Source organism: Camelus ferus, chromosome 2, assembly GCF_009834535.1.
Source record: "Camelus ferus isolate YT-003-E chromosome 2, BCGSAC_Cfer_1.0, whole genome shotgun sequence".
Lineage (NCBI taxonomy): Eukaryota > Metazoa > Chordata > Mammalia > Artiodactyla > Camelidae > Camelus > Camelus ferus.
In genome coordinates, this window is record NC_045697.1 from 30,622,260 (window position 1) to 30,644,916 (window position 22,657).

The 22,657-nt window shown below is 46.6% G+C and overlaps 1 protein-coding gene and 1 long non-coding RNA gene across 2 annotated transcripts; one reads left to right on the top strand and one right to left on the bottom strand.

Annotated features, from left to right (window-relative positions):
* Positions 1 to 226: 226 nt before the first annotated feature.
* Positions 227 to 10,006, bottom strand: LOC116668684. Its single transcript, XR_004325918.1, has 3 exons — positions 9,890 to 10,006; positions 583 to 755; positions 227 to 237 (listed from the first exon to the last, which is right to left on the bottom strand). It is a non-coding gene; the product is annotated as an uncharacterized LOC116668684 (long non-coding RNA).
* Positions 5,982 to 11,436, top strand: SHISA3 (shisa family member 3). The gene is made up of 2 exons (XM_032496795.1): positions 5,982 to 6,993; positions 9,972 to 11,436. The coding sequence occupies exons 1-2, from the start codon at positions 6,717 to 6,719 to the stop codon at positions 10,409 to 10,411; spliced, it is 717 nt and encodes a 238-aa protein (XP_032352686.1). The 5' UTR covers positions 5,982 to 6,716; the 3' UTR covers positions 10,412 to 11,436.
* The last annotated feature ends 11,221 nt before the right edge of the window (positions 11,437 to 22,657 follow it).

Below are 22,657 nucleotides of genomic sequence, written 5' to 3' on the forward strand. Positions count from 1 at the left end.
AATCAGATGATTAACTAGACAAGGCAGAAAGAATTCCAAAGCCCAGTTCTGAGGACAGGATGAGGGGCACATTCTGAAGATGACACTGCTGGCCCCTTTGCTGCAGGAGTGTGTAACACTGAGTTCATTTTCCATGCTGAGTATTTGCTTCTGTCACATCCATGTTCTCTGGCTGATGCCCTCAGACAACACACAGCAGGTGTTTGCAAGCCAAGTTCAAGTGTGCATTCTGTATTCCTGAGACAGAAGAAACTTAGTTGACCCACAGGTGTAGAAATGAGGACCTTTACCTCATTGGCCCCTTATGTTACCAACAGCGCTAACAAAATACAGGCTATTTGAAAAAAGAAAAAACTTAAAAGATGCCTTTGACAGCAATTGTATAGCAGCTTTCAAAAGAAATCCATATGATTTACAAACTAGAAGGGTGACTTAAAAATTTTCAAAACATTCTGTGTGGCTGGTAAGGGTGAGAAGGGGAGTAAGAAGACAGAAATAAGACAAGAACCCTCTGTGTTTTCTTTCTCCTCTGTAAACCTCTCCCCCACCAAAAGAACACATGGCCCTTGAGCAGCGACTTACCATTTTTCCAGGGTCAGTTCACTTTCTGTGCCGCTCTAAACCCTGCTGAAAGCCAGCTCCTCCGGGAGCCCCAGGAATTGGGGCTGGCCTCTCTTCAGTCTGCAAGCACTCAGAAGGAAATGCCCCTTGCTGAGAAAGGGGTGGCGTTGGGGGCGGGGGTAGGAATCCATCTACTGTCAAGGAAGTTTCAATTAAATACGGATACCAATTAATTTAATTTATATTTCTGCATGAAAAATATCATTCTATTATACAGGCACTGGAAGGATGCCAGGAACCCAGGTTAATAAATTACATGTCTACTGACATAATATGGAATCGCAGACTAATCGGATACTTATTAAATGCCCACCTGTGCTTGGGGCTACACCTTGTAGAAATCCAGCTGAAATAAGGTCTGTATGGCAGGGCTTGTCCCTACACTGTGATCATCTGACACCCACCCTTATCCCCCTCTGCTCCTAGCTTTGGGGCATGTCTCCAGAGAACAGCTCTAGAAAAGAATAATCAATATTCAATTGCCAGTGGTTATGAATAGGCACATTGAATGAATAAGGGAATGAATGATGGAGAATTGTAAATAATCCATGCAAATTAATCAGGGCATGGGCCTATATTGGTTAGCAGGAAACTTGCCATGATTATTTAAATATAGATTCAAACCAGCTGGTGGTAGGTAATACCTACTGTTTCTGAAGCCCCAACTCTGAGCCAGACTTGTTACATGTTTTATTTTGAATCCTTATAACAATCCTTCAAGGTAGGGAAGGATTGTTCCCACTGCCCTTATTTTAGAGACAGGGAAGCTGAGGTTCAGTTAGCGGAAATGACCTTGCTCAAGTTCACGTGATCAGAAAGAGGCACACTCAAACCCAGACTTGTCTGATTCAGACCTGGAATACTCTTTCTGTTGTGCTGGCTGGTTTTCTCTGCGTCCTAGCTCTGCTCTCCTGGACAAGTGTCACCACTGTCTCCATGGGGAATTGGCTGGTGACTGCCTTGTTCTCGCAGTGCTGACACTCTGGACAGTTCCAATTAGATCACCAGGAGTTGACTCTACAAATACCCCGTGTCCTGGAAATTCACCCTGCTCTCCACTGGTTCAGCTCCCAGATACTTACTTGCTGCAGCTCTGTATGGTAGCGAAATAATGTCGCTCAATTGTCACAAATCCTCAGCCAGTCATCTATGAAGTCAGTTATTTACTCAGCATTTACCAAGCACTCACTATGTACCAGGTGCTCTGTGAGGTCCCACGATGCAATAATGAAAAAGGTCAAACTGATGGGGAAGATAGATGCCCTATCTTACCCTACCCTGTATTACCATGAGGTGTGGTAGATGCTTGGAATTACGGATGGAAAACATTCATCTCATCATTTATTCATCATTCACTTATTCTCTCTATGACTATTTATTTACTGAGACCCTAGGATGTGCTGGGCAATGGGCCCACTCTACCATGTGCGAGCCAGGGTACCAGTGGAGGACACTGACCTGAATCTGCCCATTCCTGACTCCATCTTGCACTGCAGGGGCCTCTCATGTTCATGTGTGGACACCCTCACCTGCGTTTACAAGTTTATAACCATGTCTCCCCAGAACCACTTATGACCTGGAAGAAGTTTTTTCAACTCCTAGAAACCAGCTTGGGTCTATCTGAGCAGGGATTGCTGGGGTCCCAAGGCCCAGAGACTTGTAAAGAAAGGGAGGAAATGGGCTTTGGGTGGGCACAGCCCATTGGCTCTATTCATTCATTCCCCTGTGAGTGTGGGCAAAGGCCGCGGAGGCCCAGAGGGATGCAAAGATGGTCCTCAGACCAGCAGTTTCTACATCACCTGGGAGCTTGTGGTTAATGCAGAATCCCAGGCCCCTCCACAGACCCTGGGAACCTAAGTGTGCATCTTAACACCCCAGGTGATTCGTATGCACGTTATGGTTTGAGAAACACTGCTCTAAGGGCCCTATGTCTAATCGCCTCTTTACAAACCAAGAGTCCAAGGCTAAAGAACAGGACAAGGGGAGGGGCACAGCTCGGGGCAGGGCTGCCGGGGTCTGGGAGTACACTTCTGGGCACCTGGCTATTCTCTACGGGCAACTATGCACCAAAGCAAATTTGAGAAAATGTGCCTTTCCAGTAACTCAGATTAACAGGGTCCGGGATTAAGAGATTTGTAGTGAGTGATCCAAGGAAGAGAAGAAGTCCACCAAGTCATGAGCAGAAAGTAATTCAAGGAAGGTTAGTGAGTGATAATACATCTTTCCAGGAAGAAACCTGAGGGAGGGTTGAGAAACTTTTGGTTTTCTATTTAATTTCTGGATCCAGAGCACATGAGCTGGAGGGGATTCCCATAGCCAAAGTGAATTGTCCTTTTTTATTGATTTATTTTTTCACTTCTGCATTCCTTTGGCCTTTTCTTCTTCTTTCCTTAGTACATTTTAGGTCCCAGCCCTTTCTGATGTATTCATTTTGCCTTGTTTTCCTTTACTTCTCTGCATTTGCCTTTCTCAAATCTTTCACTCTGCTCCAAAGAACATAAAACAAAGAGATGTGAACGAGACTAGGTTGCAAAATATGGTCTGGGGTCAGTTTCATGCTGCTAACGATTCCTTTCTATTAAAAATAAAAAAATTTAAATATGTAATTTTAATTCATACATTAAAAATAGAAAGAATTGCATTTTGATTTTGAAAGTGTCCTTCACCCAGTTACAATGATCAACATATTCTCAATTGGGTTTCAGCTTCTCTGTTCCATCTTCACATCTCTATTTCTCTTCTACCTTTTATTTCTCCCCTCCCTTCCTTCCTTTAGTCCTTCCTTCCATCGTCCCTCCTACCTCTCTCTCCTCTCCTCTATTCTATCTCCTCCTCCGTCTTTCTCTCCCTTTCTCCCCTCCCCCATCTTTCTCTGGCGTTTATTAAAGCAAATCCCAGACATCATATCATTTAACTCATTTCCTATAGCATTTCCCAAAGGCAGGGAGGGCCACAAGGGAACGTAAGCTGAGGAAATGATCTCTTATGATTGTGTTCTTCACCAAAATATGGAATTTGTGTTAGAGATAAGGAAAAATATAGAATTTCTAAAACCTCTACATAATACCCCAGGTGGTGCAGATTTTATTTTCCGTCTCCACGTCCTCTCTCTAGAGTCTTTGAGGGGGGTCTATGAGAACTTTTAAATCTTCCTTTACTATTAAAGTAGTAATAGAATAACAGCAACTTTGGATGTTTATAAATTTAAAAAGAATATATTCTCTTTCTGTTTGCAAAGAGCATTCTGGGAGCATAACTTTAGCAGTAAAAAATTGTCAGTGCAAAATTTATAGAGATCTTCTATGACAAGAAACCAAACACATTTTCTCCCTACGGAAACCCCCCTGAGCTGATTGTTGTAATGGTTTAAAGGCGCTTTGGATCAGGATCTAGATAGGAAAGCATGGTGTACCATTGCTTTAATGTCCACACACATCAGAGCTAAGGAGTACCAAGTAGTCTGGAGGTTCGGTTATTTTCCATTAGTAAATATTCAACTAAATTTCAGTAAAATGCCTTCTAAGTAAGTCAAATGGACAGGGGCTTTGAATGAGGGAATTAATTATAGCTAGTGTCCCAAGGAAAAGAACCCCACTGTGGCATGGAGAATGTAATTAATGGGAGGTAAGTGCCAACAAATCACTCCCTAAAATATTAATGCTATCAAAGAACAGCTGGATAATGAGAGAAACTTGACCCTTGGGGGACTGGCAGAGGTTGCTGTTGCTCCTGCAGAACTTTATGCAGTTGTGATGTCATGGATTTCCTCTAAATTTAACAAAAAAATATTAAGAGGTGTGGTTCTGGGAAAGTTATTAGCAGCAAACATGTCTTTGGAGTTTTATCATCTTACTATGATCATTATATCTCACTGTTGCTGTGGTTCTACGTGACTTTCCCCCTTAATTGCTCAGGATTTATATAATCCAAACAACACCCCTTAAAAAAAAACTCTTTAAGTCTGGACTTTTCTTTCTTTCTTTCTTTCTTTCTTTCTTTCTTTCTTTCTTTCTTTCTTTCTTTCTTTCTTTCTTTCTTTCTTTCTTTCTTTCTTTCTTTCTTTCTTTCTTTCCTTTCTTTCTTTCCTTTCTTTCTTTCCTTTCTTTCTTTCCTTTCTTTCGTAAAAACACAGTACATAAGAATTTCTGCAAAAATAATTTCCCATGTGCGTAATGTAAGTCCTTTAAGTCAAGAAAAACTCTCTCGTTTGTTTGTGGATAAAAGCCTAAACTTCATTTGATTTTACTTAATAGCATATTATTGTCCAAAGAAATATTTAAGAAAGCAATGAAGTTAAATACTTGCACAGTCCTACTTAACATATAACAACATTTGGGGGCATATTTTTGCATTATCATAACTAAATACTCATCCCAGTATTTAAACCCAGAAGTCAGAAGTGATTCTTCACTTGGAATATACTTTAAGTTACATTTTAAAACAGAAACCGTTTCATTCAGAGTTTTTTAAAAAAAAAACTTCTGTGAATCGACTCGGACCCTCAGGGAGCCGCGGGCGTGGCGTGGTGAATGCTTTTGACCGCACATTTTTTCCGGCTGGTGCGCAGCAAACTTTGTCTTCTGTTTCACTCGACTTGCCAACATCTAAATCAGTGACACGGGCATTCAGTGTATCTGACAAATGGGTTGAGATACGCGGAACATATTTGCACATACCAATAAACGGTGAGAGGAAGTTCAGGATGCTGTAAAAAGAAACCTAGAGTTTAGCCCAGGTTTCACAGAGCGCCAGTTTCGTAAGGCACTTACGCCGCTAAAGGAGCAATGCCCCTGAAAATAGCACACAGGGGACACATCATTTAAATAAATGTGTTTCTTTGCCCTAACCCAAGTTCAGATCTGCTCTGTTATCATTAATTTTGTTCTTTTATTTCCTTTGCGGGCGCAAACGGAGGAGGCGTGCTCTTTGAGGTTTTGCGAGCTGCCCTCGGCAGGCAGAGGTGACACGCGATTCTTCACCCTGCGGCGCGCAGGTTGCGGTGACCGGGGAAAGAGTGCGGGTGTGTGTGCATTTGTAAGAATGTGCTGTTCCTTCTAGAAGAAGTGGAAACTTAGGTGGCAAACTCGGTGTAAAGTTGGCGGGCCTTAAATATCATGTTTTCCGTCCTGAACCCTTAGGAAATGGGGTCCCAAGAACGAGTCTAGCCGGATCGGTGAAACAGGCGACAGATGATTCGACAAACCTCATTCACCGCGCTCGTTTTTTATTACATCCCTAAGAAGCAAAACCCTGGTCTCCACCCGCGCGCCAACGGGCGTGGATAGACGGAGAGACCCGCCGGCCCTTGCCGTCTCTCTGCGGAGTTTGCTGGGCTGTGCGAAAGCTGAGGTGTGCGGGGTGGCCCGGGAAGGGCGGAGGAGGGCGCGCGAACCAGAAGGCGCACAGGACACGCAGCCCCGCCGCGCAGCCCAGCGGCGCTCACTGTGATTAGCTCCGGCGCGCGACCCGGGAGGCGGACTCTCTATTAACCCTCGCTGTCTCCCCCTCCCTCTTTCTTTTTAAAGGACGCCGTGGAAGCAGAGCTGTCAGCAACCGGGAGGCCGTTTGTACTTGGCCGCGGCCAGGCTGACTCCTGCTCCCGTGACAGATAGGGGCGGGGGCTGAGGGGCCGCCTGTACCGGGGACCCGCACGTGGGCATCTCACTTTCTCCTGCCTTCGGGCTCCACCAGCGAGCTGCGCGGCCCAGGAGTTGCCAGCTTCCGTCGCGATGGCTCCCGTGAGGGGTGGGGCGGGAGGTGGCCGAGGTCTGGGCGCGCCCCTCTTGTCAGGAGCGTTATGAGCCAGGCAAAGGGCGGCAGCAGCAGCCCCGGCCGCAGCCTCTGCCAGCGCCTCCCGCTGGCCCTCGCCGACTCGCCCCCGCGCACCATGCCGACCCACGGCCGGTGGAGCCCGCCGCGCAGCCCCTGCCGCCTCCCTGGCCACCGCTGACCCTCGCGGGAGTGGCCTTGGTCGCCAGAGCAGCCGCCCAGGCCGCGCTCCGGGGGAGGCGGAACCGCGGGGCGCCCGGAGCCCCGGCTCAGCCCTTCGATCGCCAGCCGCGTCCCACTCTGGGCCGCCCAGCGCGCCCGCGGCGATGGGGGCGCTGCTTGCGCTCTGCCTCCTCCTGGGCTGGCTGCGCGGGGGCCCGGCGGGCGCGCAGCAATCCGGAGAGTACTGCCACGGCTGGGTGGACGTGCAGGGAAACTATCACGAGGGCTTCCAGTGCCCGGAGGACTTCGACACGCTGGACGCCACCATCTGCTGCGGCTCCTGCGCGCTGCGCTACTGCTGCGCCGCAGCCGACGCCAGACTGGAGCAGGGCGGCTGCACCAACGACCGCGGCGAGCTGGAGCACCCGGGCATCACGGCGCGTGAGTGCGGGCCTTCGCGGGGCGGACCCTGCCGGGTCGCCGGGGCTGTGGTGTGTGCGGGCCCATGTGCGCACGGACAGGCGTGCGGGCCTTCCCGGTTCTGCGCAAAGGGGAGGCTGGGGGTGGGAGGATCAAGGGAAGAGTGGGTGGTCGCGTTTCAGGTCAGGGGCCCTATTCCTTTGCAGTCCCGATTCCCGCCACACACAGTCTCCGCGGGTCTGCCCAAGGGAAAGTTTGCAAGGGTCAGCGAGGACGGCGGGGCGTGCACCGCGTGACCCCGGGGAAGACAGCCGGAGCCAGGGGCGTTCGGAACCCTGCAGAGAAGGGCTGTAGGGGCAGCTACAGGCTTGGGTGTTCAGGAGCAGTGAGGGCGTCCCATTGAGCGCCCTGGGAGCTCGGGAGGTTTTGAGAAGTGCCGATGGCACAGGGAGCGCAACTTTTGGGGGCGCGGTCATCTGTAGCCCCGCGGGGGTAAAAAATTTCTGCCACTTTTCTTCTTTTTCTGGTGGCCTTTTGGTAGCGTTTCTAAACCACTGCCCCATTCTCCCGACTTCCTTTCATTTTTCTCTGCATCGAATTACCCTCTCCGGCCCACCCCCTATTGTCACGCTTTTCAGAAATGCCCAGGTCCTCAAGGTGGAGATTTAGAAGCCAGGGTCGCAGGGGCTTCCCCGCCCCCTATTCTCACGTCGGAAAACACGGGTCAAATTTCCGCTCACTTCAGAGCGGAATAAATCATGACCCCAGCAGAGAAACTTTACACCTTAAAAAAAGAAAAAATGCTTTCCACCTGAATCGGAACATCAGGGAAACCCTTTAGAGCTCGAGGCGACAGTTTTACGGCCGGGAAACCGGAGGAGCGGGCGGAGCTAAGAGTCGCGACACCCCAGAACTCCGGAGAGGAGGTCTAAAGCCGGCCAAGACGGTCCCCGGGAAATAAAGAGGCTGAAGAGATAATTAATGGTCCTGGAGCCCCGGACCCCCTGAGACTGACAACCCAGAGGAAAGGGGAGCCTGCCCTTCCTTAGACCTCCAAGGAATTCAACTTTGGAGGGAAAGTACCAATCTAGAGGATTAGGGTAGGGTATCTGGAGAAAAGATGCTCAGTGGGAAGGAGGGCCGCCTGGCCTGTCAGGAAAATACAGACTCTGCCTTGTGGCTTGACTCCACTCACCCCGGGGGAACCCGGTGCCCTCTGCGGAGTGAGTGTTAAGTACCCAGCCGACTGCGGGGACTCCTTCCAGGCCTCCTTGCTCTGCTCTGCTGCCCAGCCCAGTGGAAGAGGGGGCAGTCTCGGCGGTCACCCAGGCTGGGATCTGCCCAGTCTCAGGGACTGTGCCGCTCTTGCTGGCCAGCTTGTAGCCCTGGGCCAGTTACTTAATTGCTCCGGGCCTCTTCTTGACTCTAACATGGGCATATTGCTGTCAGAGGGGTTAAGCTGTGGATTAAATGAATGCATGAAGGCTTAGTAAGGTGCTGGCTAAGTAGGCACTTTGGACTTGCTTTCCACAGGGACTACTAAACGTGGCCGAATGGGTGGTCTGCTGAAGAGCTTACCCATAGGAGCCCACAGATCTTGGCGTGGGTAGTTACCTGTCACTCACTGCCTGTGTGTCTTTGGGAAAGTTAACAACCCTCCAATATGTTTCCACATCTGGAAAATGGAGAGTTATCATCCAGCTAATACCATCATGCTATCCCACCTCCCCAGGTCTCCATGGACCCCACAATAAATACGGAAGAGCCAGGCACTTGGTAGGGCCTTAGTAAGTGCAGGTTTCTCCCTTCTACCTCTAAGCTGGAGGTTGCATCCAGTGGTGGCTCTATTTGACAGGAGACACACCTGAAGGGTTGCCCAGGTGGGGCTTTGGAGTGGGAGATTTTATGTCTGCTCTGAAGAGAGAGAAGGAAACTGAGGTTTACTCTGAGGGATGCTCTCACAGAAAGTCTGGGCCGCCAACACCAATAGCTGCGTCGTGGTCTGAGGTTCAGCCTGACCTTTCAGAGTTGGTGGGAACCAGAGGCTGAGGTGTGGCAGCTGGAGTGGCGTCCCAAATCGTTTCTAAAAAGAGGCATCCAGAGATGAGAGGCACTTTGTGATGCAGTAGGAGACACAGTTAATTGGGACACACTACAGAGTTCTTAATACTGTTCTTTCTGTAGTCTTGTAAATTCCTGGGGGTCTCATTTAGCAGGCCTGGTTTTGTTGCTTAGATTGGAGATTCTTGGAGAGGAGATGGATTTCCAGCGTCAGAGCCCTAAGTGGCCCACCTCGTGATAAAACTACTAAAACCCGCATTGAAAGCCAGTGTTACAGTAACCCCCAAACTCATCCTTTCCCTCCCGCCAGTGCAGGAACAGGAGGGTAGATTCTGTTCCTTCTGACTTGCAGATGTGCAACATGATGGCTAATTGCTAACAGAGTCTACAGTATCAGTTTGCTCCCTCCCTGCTAGGAGCAAGAATATTCCATCAATATCACTTATATGTGGAGTCTAAAAAAGGACACAAGTGAACTTATTTACAAAATAGAAATGGACTCACAGACATAGAAAACAAACTTACAAAGGGGAATGAGGGGGAGGGATAAATTTGGAGTTTGGGATTCGAAGAAACACAATACTATATATAAAACAGATAAACAAGACCTGCTGTACAGCACAGGGGAACTATATTCAATATCTTGTAATAACCTATAATGGAAAAGAAGCTGAAACAGAATAGATATATATGTATAACTGAACCACTTTGCTGTACATCTGAAACATCATAAATCATTACAATTTAAAAGAAAGTTAAAAAAAAAAAAAGAATATTCCATCATCACAGTTTGCACTTCAGAGGTTACCAGTAACAAGCTCTGAGAAGCTGGGCTGACAAGCGTGTTAATACCAACCTTCCACCTTCCTCCCTTAAGCACTCCGGACTTTGGGAGACTCTTGTCCAAGCATCTGTGCATGTCTGTTTTTGCCTTTTAGAGCCGGTCTACGTCCCCTTCCTGATTGTCGGCTCCATCTTCATTGCCTTCATCATCCTGGGCTCTTTGGTGGCTATTTATTGCTGCACCTGCTTGAGACCCAAGGAGCCCTCACAGCAGCCAATCCGCTTCTCGCTCCGCAGCTATCAGACAGAGACCCTGCCCATGATCTTGACCTCCACGAGCCTCAGGGCACCTTCCAGGCAGTCCAGCACGGCCACCAGCTCCAGCTCCACAGGAGGCTCCATCCGAAGGTTCTCCTTTGCTAGGGCGGAGCCAGGCTGCCTGGTGCCCTCACCGCCCCCGCCTTACACCACAGGCCACCCCATCCACCTGACCCAGCCATCGGGTTTCCTGGTGTCGCCCCAGTACTTCGCTTACCCGCTCCAGCAGGAGCCCCCGCTGACTGGGAAGAGCTGTCCAGACTTCAGTTCCAGTTGACAGGCCACCGCTACAGATCTGCCACCTGGTACAATGACAGACCAGTGGGGCACTGCTGCCATTGCCACCAGGATTTCTGAGGAAATTTCCCTTGAACCCAGCAACATCCTGGAGGAAAGAACAAGGAAAACATAGCACTTCTTGTCTTAAGATTCCTGTGTTCAGTCACAGAATGACTGTGTTAGATAATTGCTTTCTGGCTTTGAAAACAAGATGATTATTACATTTCAATTTATGCAACTTTTATTCAGAATATGCAGCAGTCGACTTTAAAGTTACAAATTGGCTGAAGATGTTTTATTGGACAACTCAGCTATACTGCTTAGAAAAGGTCTACGTGTTTTTTCATTATAAGTTGTTTAGTGAGCGATAATACAAATACATACATAAATAAGCAAAGAAAAATGCCTGATTGTAATGATTGAAGGTTCACTAAAAAAATTAACTACTAAGTAAACTGTGGGGACAGTGAACAACCAATTTATGATTTGGAAAGCAACCTAACCATGAATAATATTAGCATCATGAGAACAATTACTTTTTAAATTAATAACTAAATTTTGTTTAAGATATAAAAGCCTTTTCAGAATACAAGATTTAAATAACCACATGAGGAGTTTAACACAAAATATTTACCCAGATATTCATTATAACAGAGATCTTATGTAAAAGCATTTCTCCCACCCACCCAAGGGAATATTTATTGCCGACTTTTTTGTTCAGCAACATTTAGTGTTTAAATGAAAGTTGGACAGTCAGGTCTTAAAACATTTACTTGTAAAATGAGTTATGTACAAATGTAAAGAATTGTAATTTAATGTATTTACCACATTGACGGTACTAATTATTTAGTAGTCACACTGTAATTTTTTATGTTAATAATAACTGTGGAATTCAAAGTCCAGCTTTGGCTATAATCATCTAATATTATGTAGCTTGAATGCCACTGAATGCCATGTCTGATGACTAAATATTTGGGCACATATTTCCTGCTGGGTTAGAATAAATAAAATACTTTATGTTTTCGTGAAATCTCTTTGAAATTTTAGATCAAAGTGCTTCATTTTATCTCCTTAATGATACCCTTTGCTACTCAGTAAAAGGAAATGTCTTTACTTAACATTTCATATTTTGAAATTAAAAAAAAGATCCCACACTGATTTTGAATCACATTAAAAAGTTATTTTCTACACTGGGGCTCATGAAATCAGCTGAGGAAGTGAATTTTTATAGAGCTATCAGCCTGTGGGCTGCAGCCCTCAGATGTGTTATTTGCACAGATTTAAATTTGGGACATTTCTCTTAAGAATCGGATTTCTCCTGCCACTGGGAGGGTGATGGCACCATGGGTCCTGTTCTGCCAGGGGGCAGGAAGTCCTTTTCAGGCAGGACACTTGTTTGCCGGTTCTCAACATCCCCCCCCCCCCCCAGTCAACCTGGCTTCTCTTCCTCAGCTCTGTTAACCTCCTGGCCCCTGAGGGTGTTGTCAGGAAACCCAGGAGCATTTATATGAATTCATACTCTCCTATGTCGTCCTCAGTAACTCGTGTCAAATACAGGTACACAGAGGTGGAGTTCTGACCTCAGAGAAGTCATTTGGCCTTGACTCTGTTTTCTAGTTAAGGAAATGAGTTCAGAGATACTGTGCTTTTGCCCAGTCGGATGGCAGAGGAGCTCTGGCTTCGAGTCTCCTGCTTTCTCTTGTAACTAACATTGGCCTGACTTCCAGGTATCCCCAATTAGCCAAATAATTAAGAAATGAAGGAAGGGAGGGAGGGAAGGAGGGAAAGAGAAGGGAAGGAAAGAGGGAGGGAGGAAGGGCTGAACACAAAAGGATAAACACTTGTGAGAAGCTCTGCAATTCACTCCTATGTCATTAGGCTGGCTTTATTCATGCTTGTTATGTACTGCTCCTTTGAAGTGTGTTTTTTAAAAATTTTGGGGGGGAGATAATTAGGTTTGCTTGTTTGTTTATTTCTTTATCAACAGAGGGACTGGGGATTGAACCCAGGACCTTATGCATGCTAATACTAAGGGCAGCACTCCATCACTGAGCTATACCATCCCCTCCTTTGATCTTTTAAAAGTTAATCTTTACTGGGCTCTTACTACCCAAACTCTAGTCTAAATATTTACACGCAGTAACTCATTTCATCCGCAAACAACCGCCATGGGGAGGTGTTATAATTCCTGTTTATAAATTTGGAAACCGAGGCATAGTGGAATGAAGTTAACTTGCCCAAGGTCCCACAGCTAGTCGATACTGGAGCTGGATGTACAGCCAGATTCAAACAGCAAGGGAACACCTGCTTTGAGGTTTTGTTGCCTCTGTTCACAAGATCCACGGGAGAGTAAGGCGAGAGGCACTGTCCCTTTCTCTAAGGCAGTGATTGTCACCGCTACTGGACCCAGTGAGCTCTCCCTAGAACAAAGATTTTGTCAATCCCTTTAACTGTCCTAAAATGAAATTCATGGATAAAATCACTCACTACACATATAATTAAAAATATTCAATACAATATCCTAATGGTAAATGGAAAGGAGAAAGAAAAGGAGAGGAATTTATTTCACAACGTAACAGCTTCGGCAGGACGCAAATGAGAACCTCACGACCCAAGAATCACCAAGATGTGATGGCTGCCAATCCAGGCCCACGCATGTTTGCTAGACTGGCATCTCACACACCAGAGCGGCTGTTATGTGATTTCTCTTCAAACCAAGCAAAGTTGGATCTTCTTTTGATTTGCACAGTAGTTATATATCTGGAAAATTCAGCATATATTAAGGCAGTGTGGAAAACGCTCTATTGGTAAATTCGGGATTAGGTTTCTCCACAGAAAGAAATGGCAGGACATTCCAAGGTCCTGCCCATGGACGTCAGGTCTTTGGTGGGTGGACTGACCCATGCACTGTAGGATCTCTGTTGTAACCAAGTCCCATCCAAAGAAGGTCCGTAGCACACCTGCCCCCACTCCCAAACATTCTGATGCCACAGATGCCCCCACCAATTCCACAATGACCACTAGAGGGCAGAACTGTCCCCACTGAAAACCTAGTTTGTCAGGTTTCTCAAGTGACTCTACTTCTACTTCCCACCCTTTGGGGAATAGTTTATATCCATTAGGCAGAATAACACTAAGGAATTCAGAAACCTCACATCTGCAACCTTCCCTTTCTTAGCAGGATGCTCCAGTCAATCAGGTTAACTGGTTTTATAAATTGTACGATTTTGTATAACTGTTTTCTAGTTAAGGAAACAAGTTAAATAGACATTGTGCACCTCATTGTACCATGGCAACCAGTGACACTGAATTGAATCATATGCCCACATACTTGTTGACATACAGCACTCATCTTTGAACTTCTCTCTGGGATCTGTGGCGGTAATACTATGATTACTTACAATCCTAGGGTAAGTTGGCCATCCTGTGGCAGATTTCCAGTAATCATCCCCTCTGACAAGCATTTGCTGGACGCCACCTATGGACAGCTGGGTGTATCAAGATGAGTAAGATGTAGTTCCGATTCAAGGAGCCACGTCTGCATGGGCTCGGGCATGACAGCAAACGCCTCTGATAAGATGCTCCAGGTACTTTATAAAGAAGCCTGTTATCTTTTCTCCTTTCCAGGAGCTCACAGTCACGTAGGGGAAGGTGAAGCCCCACATCAACACTTAGAGTTCACGATGGGAGCTGCAGGAAGAATGAGGAGGTGCAGAGGGCCCTGGCAGTGCATACAAAGGGCGCCTAACTCATCCTGGCACAGGGGAGATTGGACCTGAGCCTTGAGAGGGGAAGGGGCGGGGAGGGAGAGAGGGGTGCTGGAAATGAGGGGGAGAGCAGATTAGGCAAAGGATTCATACAAATGCAGAGAAACCCCATGAGTGTGAAAGAACAAGGAACACTGCGGAAACTAGACAAAGAATTCAGGGAAAGAGTGGAGAGAGAAGCAGGGTCAGAGCAGAGACCTGGAATACCACAGTGGCTGCACAAACACCAAATGCAAGGGGGATGAAGGATTTTATAAGGGATCGTGACCTAATCTTCATTTTAGAAAGAAGAGACAGCAAGACTCAAATCAAATCTCTTGACATTTCCAAGGGGATACTCACCACAACCTGCGCCAGCACCAAAACACCCGGGGGGCTTGTCTGACGAATGCATTATTACTTCCACAAAGATTCCAAGTCCCAACACCCTAAAACCACGACTACTTTGGAGAACACAAATTCCATATTTTGAAAGGTAGTTAAGCAAGTAGTGGGCAACATTTATGAAGCACTGCTGTGTGTTCTGTGGTTTGATCTTCACAGCCCTGAAGTCGGGGTTGTTACCACGCCTGTTTTGCAGATGAAGAAATCAAAGCAGAAAGGTTGAACATTTTGCTAAAGGCCTACAACAACAGAGCCAGGATTTGAACCCAGGTGGTCTGCTTTGAAACTCTACATTCTTTACGACATGTATCCAGAAGGCCTAATTTTCTCAGGAAGAAACATCCAACCTACTTTTCAAAAAGTTTGTTTGGGGCAAAGTGATCGACTGTGTGATACTGTACATCCCCTACAGACGGAGGGCACGGGATCCATCAATAGAGTCGATGCTGTGTTCAGAGGACACAGGGCAACACCGTGCGGGGAGAAGCTCTAACAGACAAACACTCCTCCTTTACACCTGAGAAACTTGTGAGGCCAGAAGGTGGCTGAGATGGATTTTGGAGTCACAGTGTCTGGGTTAGTTTTCTGGCTCTGTTACCCATAAGTTGAGTGACTGCAGGCCACTTACTTTACGTCACCATGTCTCAGTTTTCTCATTTGTAAGATGGAGGGTCCGATGGCACCTTATTGCTGAGGGTTGTCCTGAGGAATCACTTTAGAATCACTGTCTCAAATCACCCACGTTCTAGTTGGGAGGGAGCTGCATAGTGGGTCCACGATAAATAACAGAAAGCAGGTGAAATGCCCTAGCATAAAGATGAGTGGCTGCGGACCCGGGAAGGGCAGATGTAACTGCTGACTGCAGCGCAGGGAGCAGGGGAAATGGCCCCGTGGTTTTGTTAGGCAGTTTAGATAGCAATGAGCACTGGGCAGGGGGAGAGGAAGGGGAGAGGAACAACCCAGAAAAAGGCAGTGTGCCTGCATTCCGGAAAAGGGACTCCAGAAATTTTTACTTTCTCTAAATGAGGGCCAGTAAGAGAAGCCAGTTAAAGTCAAAGCGCTGCAGCTGCGCATGGGCGGGGCACCTGGCATAACCTGACCCAGTGAACCTGCTCAAAAGGGGGTGGGCGAGCCGGAGCGCAGGGAACCTGAGTTGTCAATCAATCCACCAATCAATCACGAAACCAGGAAATAAAAACAGGAAAAACAAAGGAGCGGCGCCATTTTTCCTCTCTTGGGTTGGCGTGTCCCCAGTTCTTGGGAGTGTACTGTGTTTTACTATTTTTTACTTCACTAAGAAAAATCTTGCTTACATCACGCTTTTTGTCTCTTGTCAAAAAAATTTTTTTTGCTTGACTAAGAACGAGGTGATTCTTATTTTCCTTTTCCCGGTAACACTAATTTTGGTGCCCATGACTCGGATCACGTGCTTAAACTTAATCTTTCCCCCTTCATTGCCCTCTCCCTCCCCAACGCCCGCGGAGCACAAGCTCCTGGGGCCGGCTGTGGGCAGGCGCTTCCATCTGGACCCTCTAACCCTGACTCACTCCTCTGTGTTTGCTCCCCCTTTCTCCGGCTATTCCAGGTGAGCAGCTCTCCTGCTCCTGGGTCACCCACCACCCACGGGGTTAAAACTGGCTATTACCTTGGACTGCGGGGACACCCAGCACACGGTAAGACTGTGGCCATTTCCCCCTTTCTGGAGCGGAGGCTGAGACATCAGCTTCCATCCCCGAATCAGGACCCTAGGACGCTAGGCATTGCTAATCCATGGCTACCCTCTAGGGTGCATTTGGCTGGGGACAGAGGCTGAGACTCAGCCTAGTCCATGGGCTCTTCACCTTAGGACTCTAGGCTCTGATAACCCCTCCGTATCCCACCCTTGTTTTTCAGATGGGAAACAAAGAGTCTGTCCCGGCTGGAACTCTTTGGGCTGCATATTGGCCAACTGGGACCGTTTTAATCTACAAACCCTCAAAAGAAAAACACTTATATTCCTTTGTAATGTTGCCTGGCCACAATATCGACTTCCCTGCGAGAAAGCATGGCCTATAAACAGAGCATAAACTCAGCCATCTTGTTCCAGCTTGATCTCTTCTGCAAGAGACAAGGCAAATGGTCTGAATACCCTATGTTCATATCTTTTACTTGCTGAGGGACAGCAATGATCTCCTAGAAGGATGTAAGTTAACCACTCAGGCAACGGTTACACCTAATAACCTACTATCCCTGACACCCCCTAGGGAGGGGGACTCTCCTAAACCTACACCCTACCCTACTCTCCCTACCATATACCCGTCATTTCCTTCATACTCAGGAAATAAACTGTCGCCTCCATTACCTTTGATAGCTAAGACCCGCCCCCTGGTAGAAACAGGTGGAGAATTTGGTCCTCAATTCATACATAAGCCATTTTCTCTTGTAGAACTGAGACAAATTAAGACTGATCTGGGAAGCTATTCAGATAACCCAGACAAATACATAGAGGCATTTCAACACCTCACTCTGGCATACGATCTCACCTGGAAAGATGTTAATATTATCCTTGGCCAACCCTATCTGACACAGCACAGGAAAGGATTCTCAGAGAAGCCAGAAAATATGCAAACAGTCTACATCTATCTAACGACAAGTACCGCACAGGGGAAACAGCTGTTCCCCCAGGGGACCCTGGATGGGACTATAATGACCTTAACAAAAAGTGGGAAAGAGACCACTTTTTAATCTGTTAAGGCAGGACTCTGGGCAGCCTGAAAGAAGATTACAGTTATTCTAAGGTGTTAGCTGTTAGCCAGGAGCCTGGAGAAAACTCCACTGCTTTTTCAGAGCAGCTCCAGGAGGCACTTACTAAGTACACTAACTCAGACCTCAGCTCTTATGAGGGATAAATCATCTTAACGGATAAATTTCTCACTCAATCTGCCCCTGATATTAGGCGAAAACTCCAAAAGGTGATCCAGGAACCTGGAGTAACTCTTGATGAAATGCTAACCATTGCTGCCACGGTTTTTTTTTTATCATCGAGAGCAGAAGCAAGAGGCCAAGGCTTAGGGAAGGAAAGAAGGAAGGAGGCCAGGCCTACCTAGATGACTGCGGCCCCTCAAGGGCAGCCACCATCCTAACGTCCCCGGCCCCCAGCGGCCTGAGTAAGTCCAATGACAAGTGCAGCATCTGCCACCGACCTGGTCCCTGGGTCAAAGAATGTCCCTACAGGGACAAGCCTCCAAGATCTGCCTGCTCTCGGTGTAGCCAACAGGGTCATTGATGGCCCTCTGTCCTTTGAGCCAAAGTGGCTCACAGGGTAAAACCGGCCCAAGACCTGCAGATGGTCGTCCAGGACTGAGGAAGCCCCTTCTATCATACCCAACGCAAGAGCTCTCCATCACTGGGCTGGAGCCGCGGGTACACATAGATGTGGCGATAGGACAGTAACTTTTCTTACGGATACCGGGGCCACCTACTCTGTCCTGACTTCCTTCTCCGGACCCGTCTCCTCCAGTTTCTGTGCCGTTATGGGAGTCACAGGTAAACTGACCTCAAGATTCTTTACTGCCCCCCTTTGTTGTTGATGGGACGAACGCTCGTTTGCACATTCTTTCTTATGCGTGCCAGAATGTCCTAGACCCCTTTTAGGCCGAGACCTTCTTTACAAGTTAGGAACCTGAGTTATCCTGGGAGAAAATCCCCAGACTTTCACCTCTTTACAACTCCTCGCTCTCTGGGGAAGGAGAAAGACCTCCACACCCAGAGGCCTGGGAGAATAAAACTGATCCTGCTGCCTGGGGTCAAGGCGTCGCAGGGCGACAAAGACGGCTGCTCCCGTTGTCATCTCCCACAGAGATCCCACCTGGCTCCCTAATCGAAAGCAGTATCATTTAAAACCTGAGGCAAGGAAGGGCCTTCAGCCAATAATTTCTAAGTTCTTACAGTGTGGAGTCCTAATTCCTGTTAACTTCCCCTGCAACACACCTATCCTTCTGGCCATTAAAAAAGATGGGACCTACAGGCTGGTCCGGGATTTACGAACCATAAATGAGGCAGCAGTACCTCTTCACCCAATGGCTCCGAACCCCTGTGTGCTACTGGGGAACATCCCTCCAGGAGCCCAGGGGTACACGACCTTAGACCTAAAGGGGCTTTCTTCTGTATGCCCCTTAGTCCCCAGTCCCAGTGTTTATTTGTCTTTCAGTGGGACTCACCCAGTGGGTACCAGCGCCAGCTGCCTGGACAGCACTACTACCACAGGGGTTTAGAGACAGTCCTCACCTCTTTGGGCAAGCTTTGGCCCAGATTTACAGGACTTACAGCTTGAAAAAGGGACTATTCTCCAATATGCAGATGACCTACTTATCTGCCCCCTTACTCGAGAACAGGCCATCCAGCACGCAATCCACTTTCCAGGTCCAAGGCCAAAATGGTCAAACAAGATGTCACTTATCTAGGAGTTGTTCTGACTCCTGGAACCTGTAGCCTTTCCCCTGAATGAATTCAGGGAACCTTACAACTCCCTAATCCCACTACTCGAAAATAGCTCAGGACGTTTCTCGGACTAACAGGTTACCGTAGGCTTTAGATCCCTCACTATGGGTGTATAGCCCAACCACTATGTGACAATTTAAAGGGTAAAGATGACTCAGTATCTCTTGGTGGGGTCCTTCCCAACAAGAAGCAATGGAAGAATTAAAAAACCTCCTAGTAAGATCCCTGGCCTTGGGGCTTCCAGATCCCACAAGACCCTTCCAGTTGTATGTTCATGAGAGAGGAGGAAGAGCCTTGGGGGTCCTCACCCCATGGCTGGGTCCTACCCAACAGCCCATGGGATACTGCTCCAAGGGGCTAGATCCCACTGCTCGAGGCTGGCCTTCCTGCCTAAGAGTGTTGGGAGCCCTGTCTTCTCTCCTGGAGGAAGCTTTTAAGCTAACTCTGGGGTCCCCTATACAAGCATACGTTAACCACCAAGTTTCTGATCTTTTTAAAGGCAAGGGACATTTCTGGCTCTCAGACACTCGGCTTCTTAAATATCAGGCATTATTATTGGAAAATGCAGATGTCACTGTCTCCGTTTGTGGGACACTCAATCCTGCTACACTGTTACCATCACCAGACGAGTCTCTTCCCTTTCACCTATGTCATGAGACCCTGTCCATTTCTCTAGGAGCTAGAACAGATCTCACCGACCAAGGCCTGGAAAACCCTGATGAGATCTGGTTCACTGATGGGAGCCACATATTCTTTGAACCTCTTAATGATCTGCGACTGCTTTTCAAGTGACTCTCCGGTGAGACTGTCCCATCACCCTAGGGGACTACAGATCCCTGTTAGATAAACCTCTTTCTTAAATGTCTCCTGGCTCTCATCTTTTCTCCTCTGGGGCCCCCACCAAACTGTTTTAATACTAATCTAAAATGTCTCTGACATTAGGGTCCCTCGTTGACTCCTCCTTTAGTTCACTGGACTAACACTCCAACGTCTGCCTTCTAAAACCAAACCAACAGAAAGCACAGAAATCAGTTATTTTTAAGGCAGTTTTTTCCGATTAAGTAGGTATGACCCTTGTTTGCCCCTTTCATCCCCTGGCTAGGGTTAGCTCTATATATTTGATTTCTGTCTTTTTAATCTTCTTATAAAATGTGTTTCTTCTTGTCTAGAGTCAAACTTTAAATGGCTATATAACAAGGTAATCAACCAATCAGCCAAGACAGCTTTTATACAAGCCACTCGATGGATACCGATCCTTCACTCACCACCTGCCCAGTAACAGCCAGCTAGTCTGGGACCTCAACAAGCTCCATCATCACCCAGATCAGCAGGAAGTAGCTAGAGCGGTCATCGCCCTCTACGTCCCAAAGATTTGGGGGTCCTATGACTAGAGGGGGGAATGTTAGGTAGTTTAGATAGTGATGAGCACTGGGCAGGGGGAGAGGAAGGGGAGAGGAACAACCCAGAATATGGCAGTGTGTCTGCATTCAGGAAAAGGGACGCCAGAAATTTTTACTTTCTCTAAGTGAGGGCCAGTTAAAGTCAAAGCGCTGCCGCTGCGCATGGGTGGGGCGCCTGGTATAACCTGACCCAGTGAACCTGCTCAAAAGGGGGTGGGCGAGCCGGAGCGCAGGGAACCTGAGTTGTCAATCAATCCACCAATCAATCACGAAACCAGGAAATAAAAACAGGAAAAACAAAGGAGCGGCGCCATTTTTCCTCTCTTGGGTTGCCCGTCCCCAGTTCTCGGGAGTGTACTGTCTTTTGCTATTTTTTACTTCACTAATACAAATCTTGCTTATATCATGCTTTCTGTCTCTCATCAAAAATTCTTCTTTTTTGGGTGACTAAGAACTGAGGTAATTCTTATTTTCCTTTTCCTGGTAACAGTTTGACAGTCACTCTATGGCCTCCTTGGATAGAGAGGCCAACTTCTTACTGCCTGTGACAGAGCCCTCTCCCACCCACTGCTCGTGGCCTGTGGATTTATTTTACCATTTGCTTTAGAAAGAGGTATTGGATAAATTTGCTTTAAAATGATTATTCACTCCAAAGCCAACAGATTGTATTTTTAATTGTCCGAGTGGATAGATAGTTCCCTCGTATCTTCTGAACTGTTTATTCTCACTGATGTTATTCTTAGCTGTTCCTCATGGTGGAGAATTTGTCAGACTGACTTAAAGTCTATAGGAAATTTTCTCTCTAAAATGAGATAACCAGAAAGGTTCCTGAAAATATATACAATCACAATTAGGAATTTGATACATTTTTTTGGGTCTGGATCAGTTTAACTTGGCATAACTGAAAAAGCTTATTTAGTACATGTTCGGGAAAAATAAGGATTTACGGACATATTGAACTATAAAGGGAACAAACAAGTATTTTTGTATGTACAAGAGTATTTAAAAATTGCAATTAAACATTAACTATTAATGAAATTATTCTGACAGAAAATTCTTATTTGAATTGCTTGTTACATAGATTGTACTTGGAATAAAGGCAGAATGATTAAAAAAAAATACATTTTCCAATAATTTTTATTAGCCTGCTAGTGAAACAATCCAGGTTAAGAAGAGCTTTCTTCATTAAAATGAGCAGCTCTGTATTACTGAAATGGAAGCTTTAGAAGCCATAAGCATCCAAAACCAAACTTTAAATGTTTGACGTGTAAACATTTTGACGGATGACGTATTGAATTTATGGGAATGTCTTTCAAGTTTGCAGTTTTCTTCTGGCTGTATTAGACGGCATCTTAACTGGCAGGGTCAGGGAAAACACAGTGCTTATTTTAAAGGGGATGGAGTTGAATGTGAAAAGTATTTGGGGGAATTCACAGGTAGCTTTTCTGTACATTGTTTTTCTGTGGTTTTGCCGGGGGCACCCACACAGTCCTTGCCCCCGGCTAGACTGTGGGAAAGGATGCCGGGCCCCTGACAGCGAAGAACAAGCTGTTTCACTCTCACAAGCCTAGAGGCTCCTCAGATTGCTCCCCCAGTGCTTCTTTGTGAACTAATCCTGCCCTAGCAGGTTTCCAAACTGCAGCTTCAGTTGTTTCTTTTACCGAGGGATTCTTATTTTTGATTAAGCTCTTGTCCTCAGTTTTCAGTGTTTCTTGTATTTTTGTCTCACGTGGCACTTTTAATATTTTCTGGTTACTTCCTTCCAATTTTATTGGCTAAGTATGGCCACTTTCTCCTGAACTTAAAAAAATTCAGTGGGTTTAGAAAAACCTTAAGAAATTCACCCTATGCGAAAGGAAGGGGCCATGAATTAGCTGTTGACTTGCAGGCTGATTTAAATCTGTAATGAGGACCATCCTGGGAGGCTTTTCTGACTGAAGAATCAAAACAGTCGTTTTATTTTAAAATTTTTTTTTGGTACTTAATTATCAAAACTACCAGCTCTTGCAAAACTAGAGTTAATATCCTCCATTTTATGTTGTGTTTAATGGGATTAAAATGCAGGGATATTTCGTATATCACTGGGGTTGTAAACAAAATGTTAATATTGCTCTTAAATGGATACACCTTCTCAGACTACAGTTAGGCCAGATTTGAAGGTTTTATAAAGCAATCTAGTTTCTAAAACTAGCAATTAAAACTTGAACACTTTTC

Coding starts and splice junctions, on each gene's coding strand:
- SHISA3 (XM_032496795.1), top strand. CDS start 6,717: ATGGGGGCGCTGCTTGCGCTCTGCCTCCTCCTGGGCTGGCTGCGCGGG. Junction 6,994..9,971: donor GCACCCGGGCATCACGGCGC/GTGAGTGCGGGC, acceptor TTTGCCTTTTAG/AGCCGGTCTACGTCCCCTTC.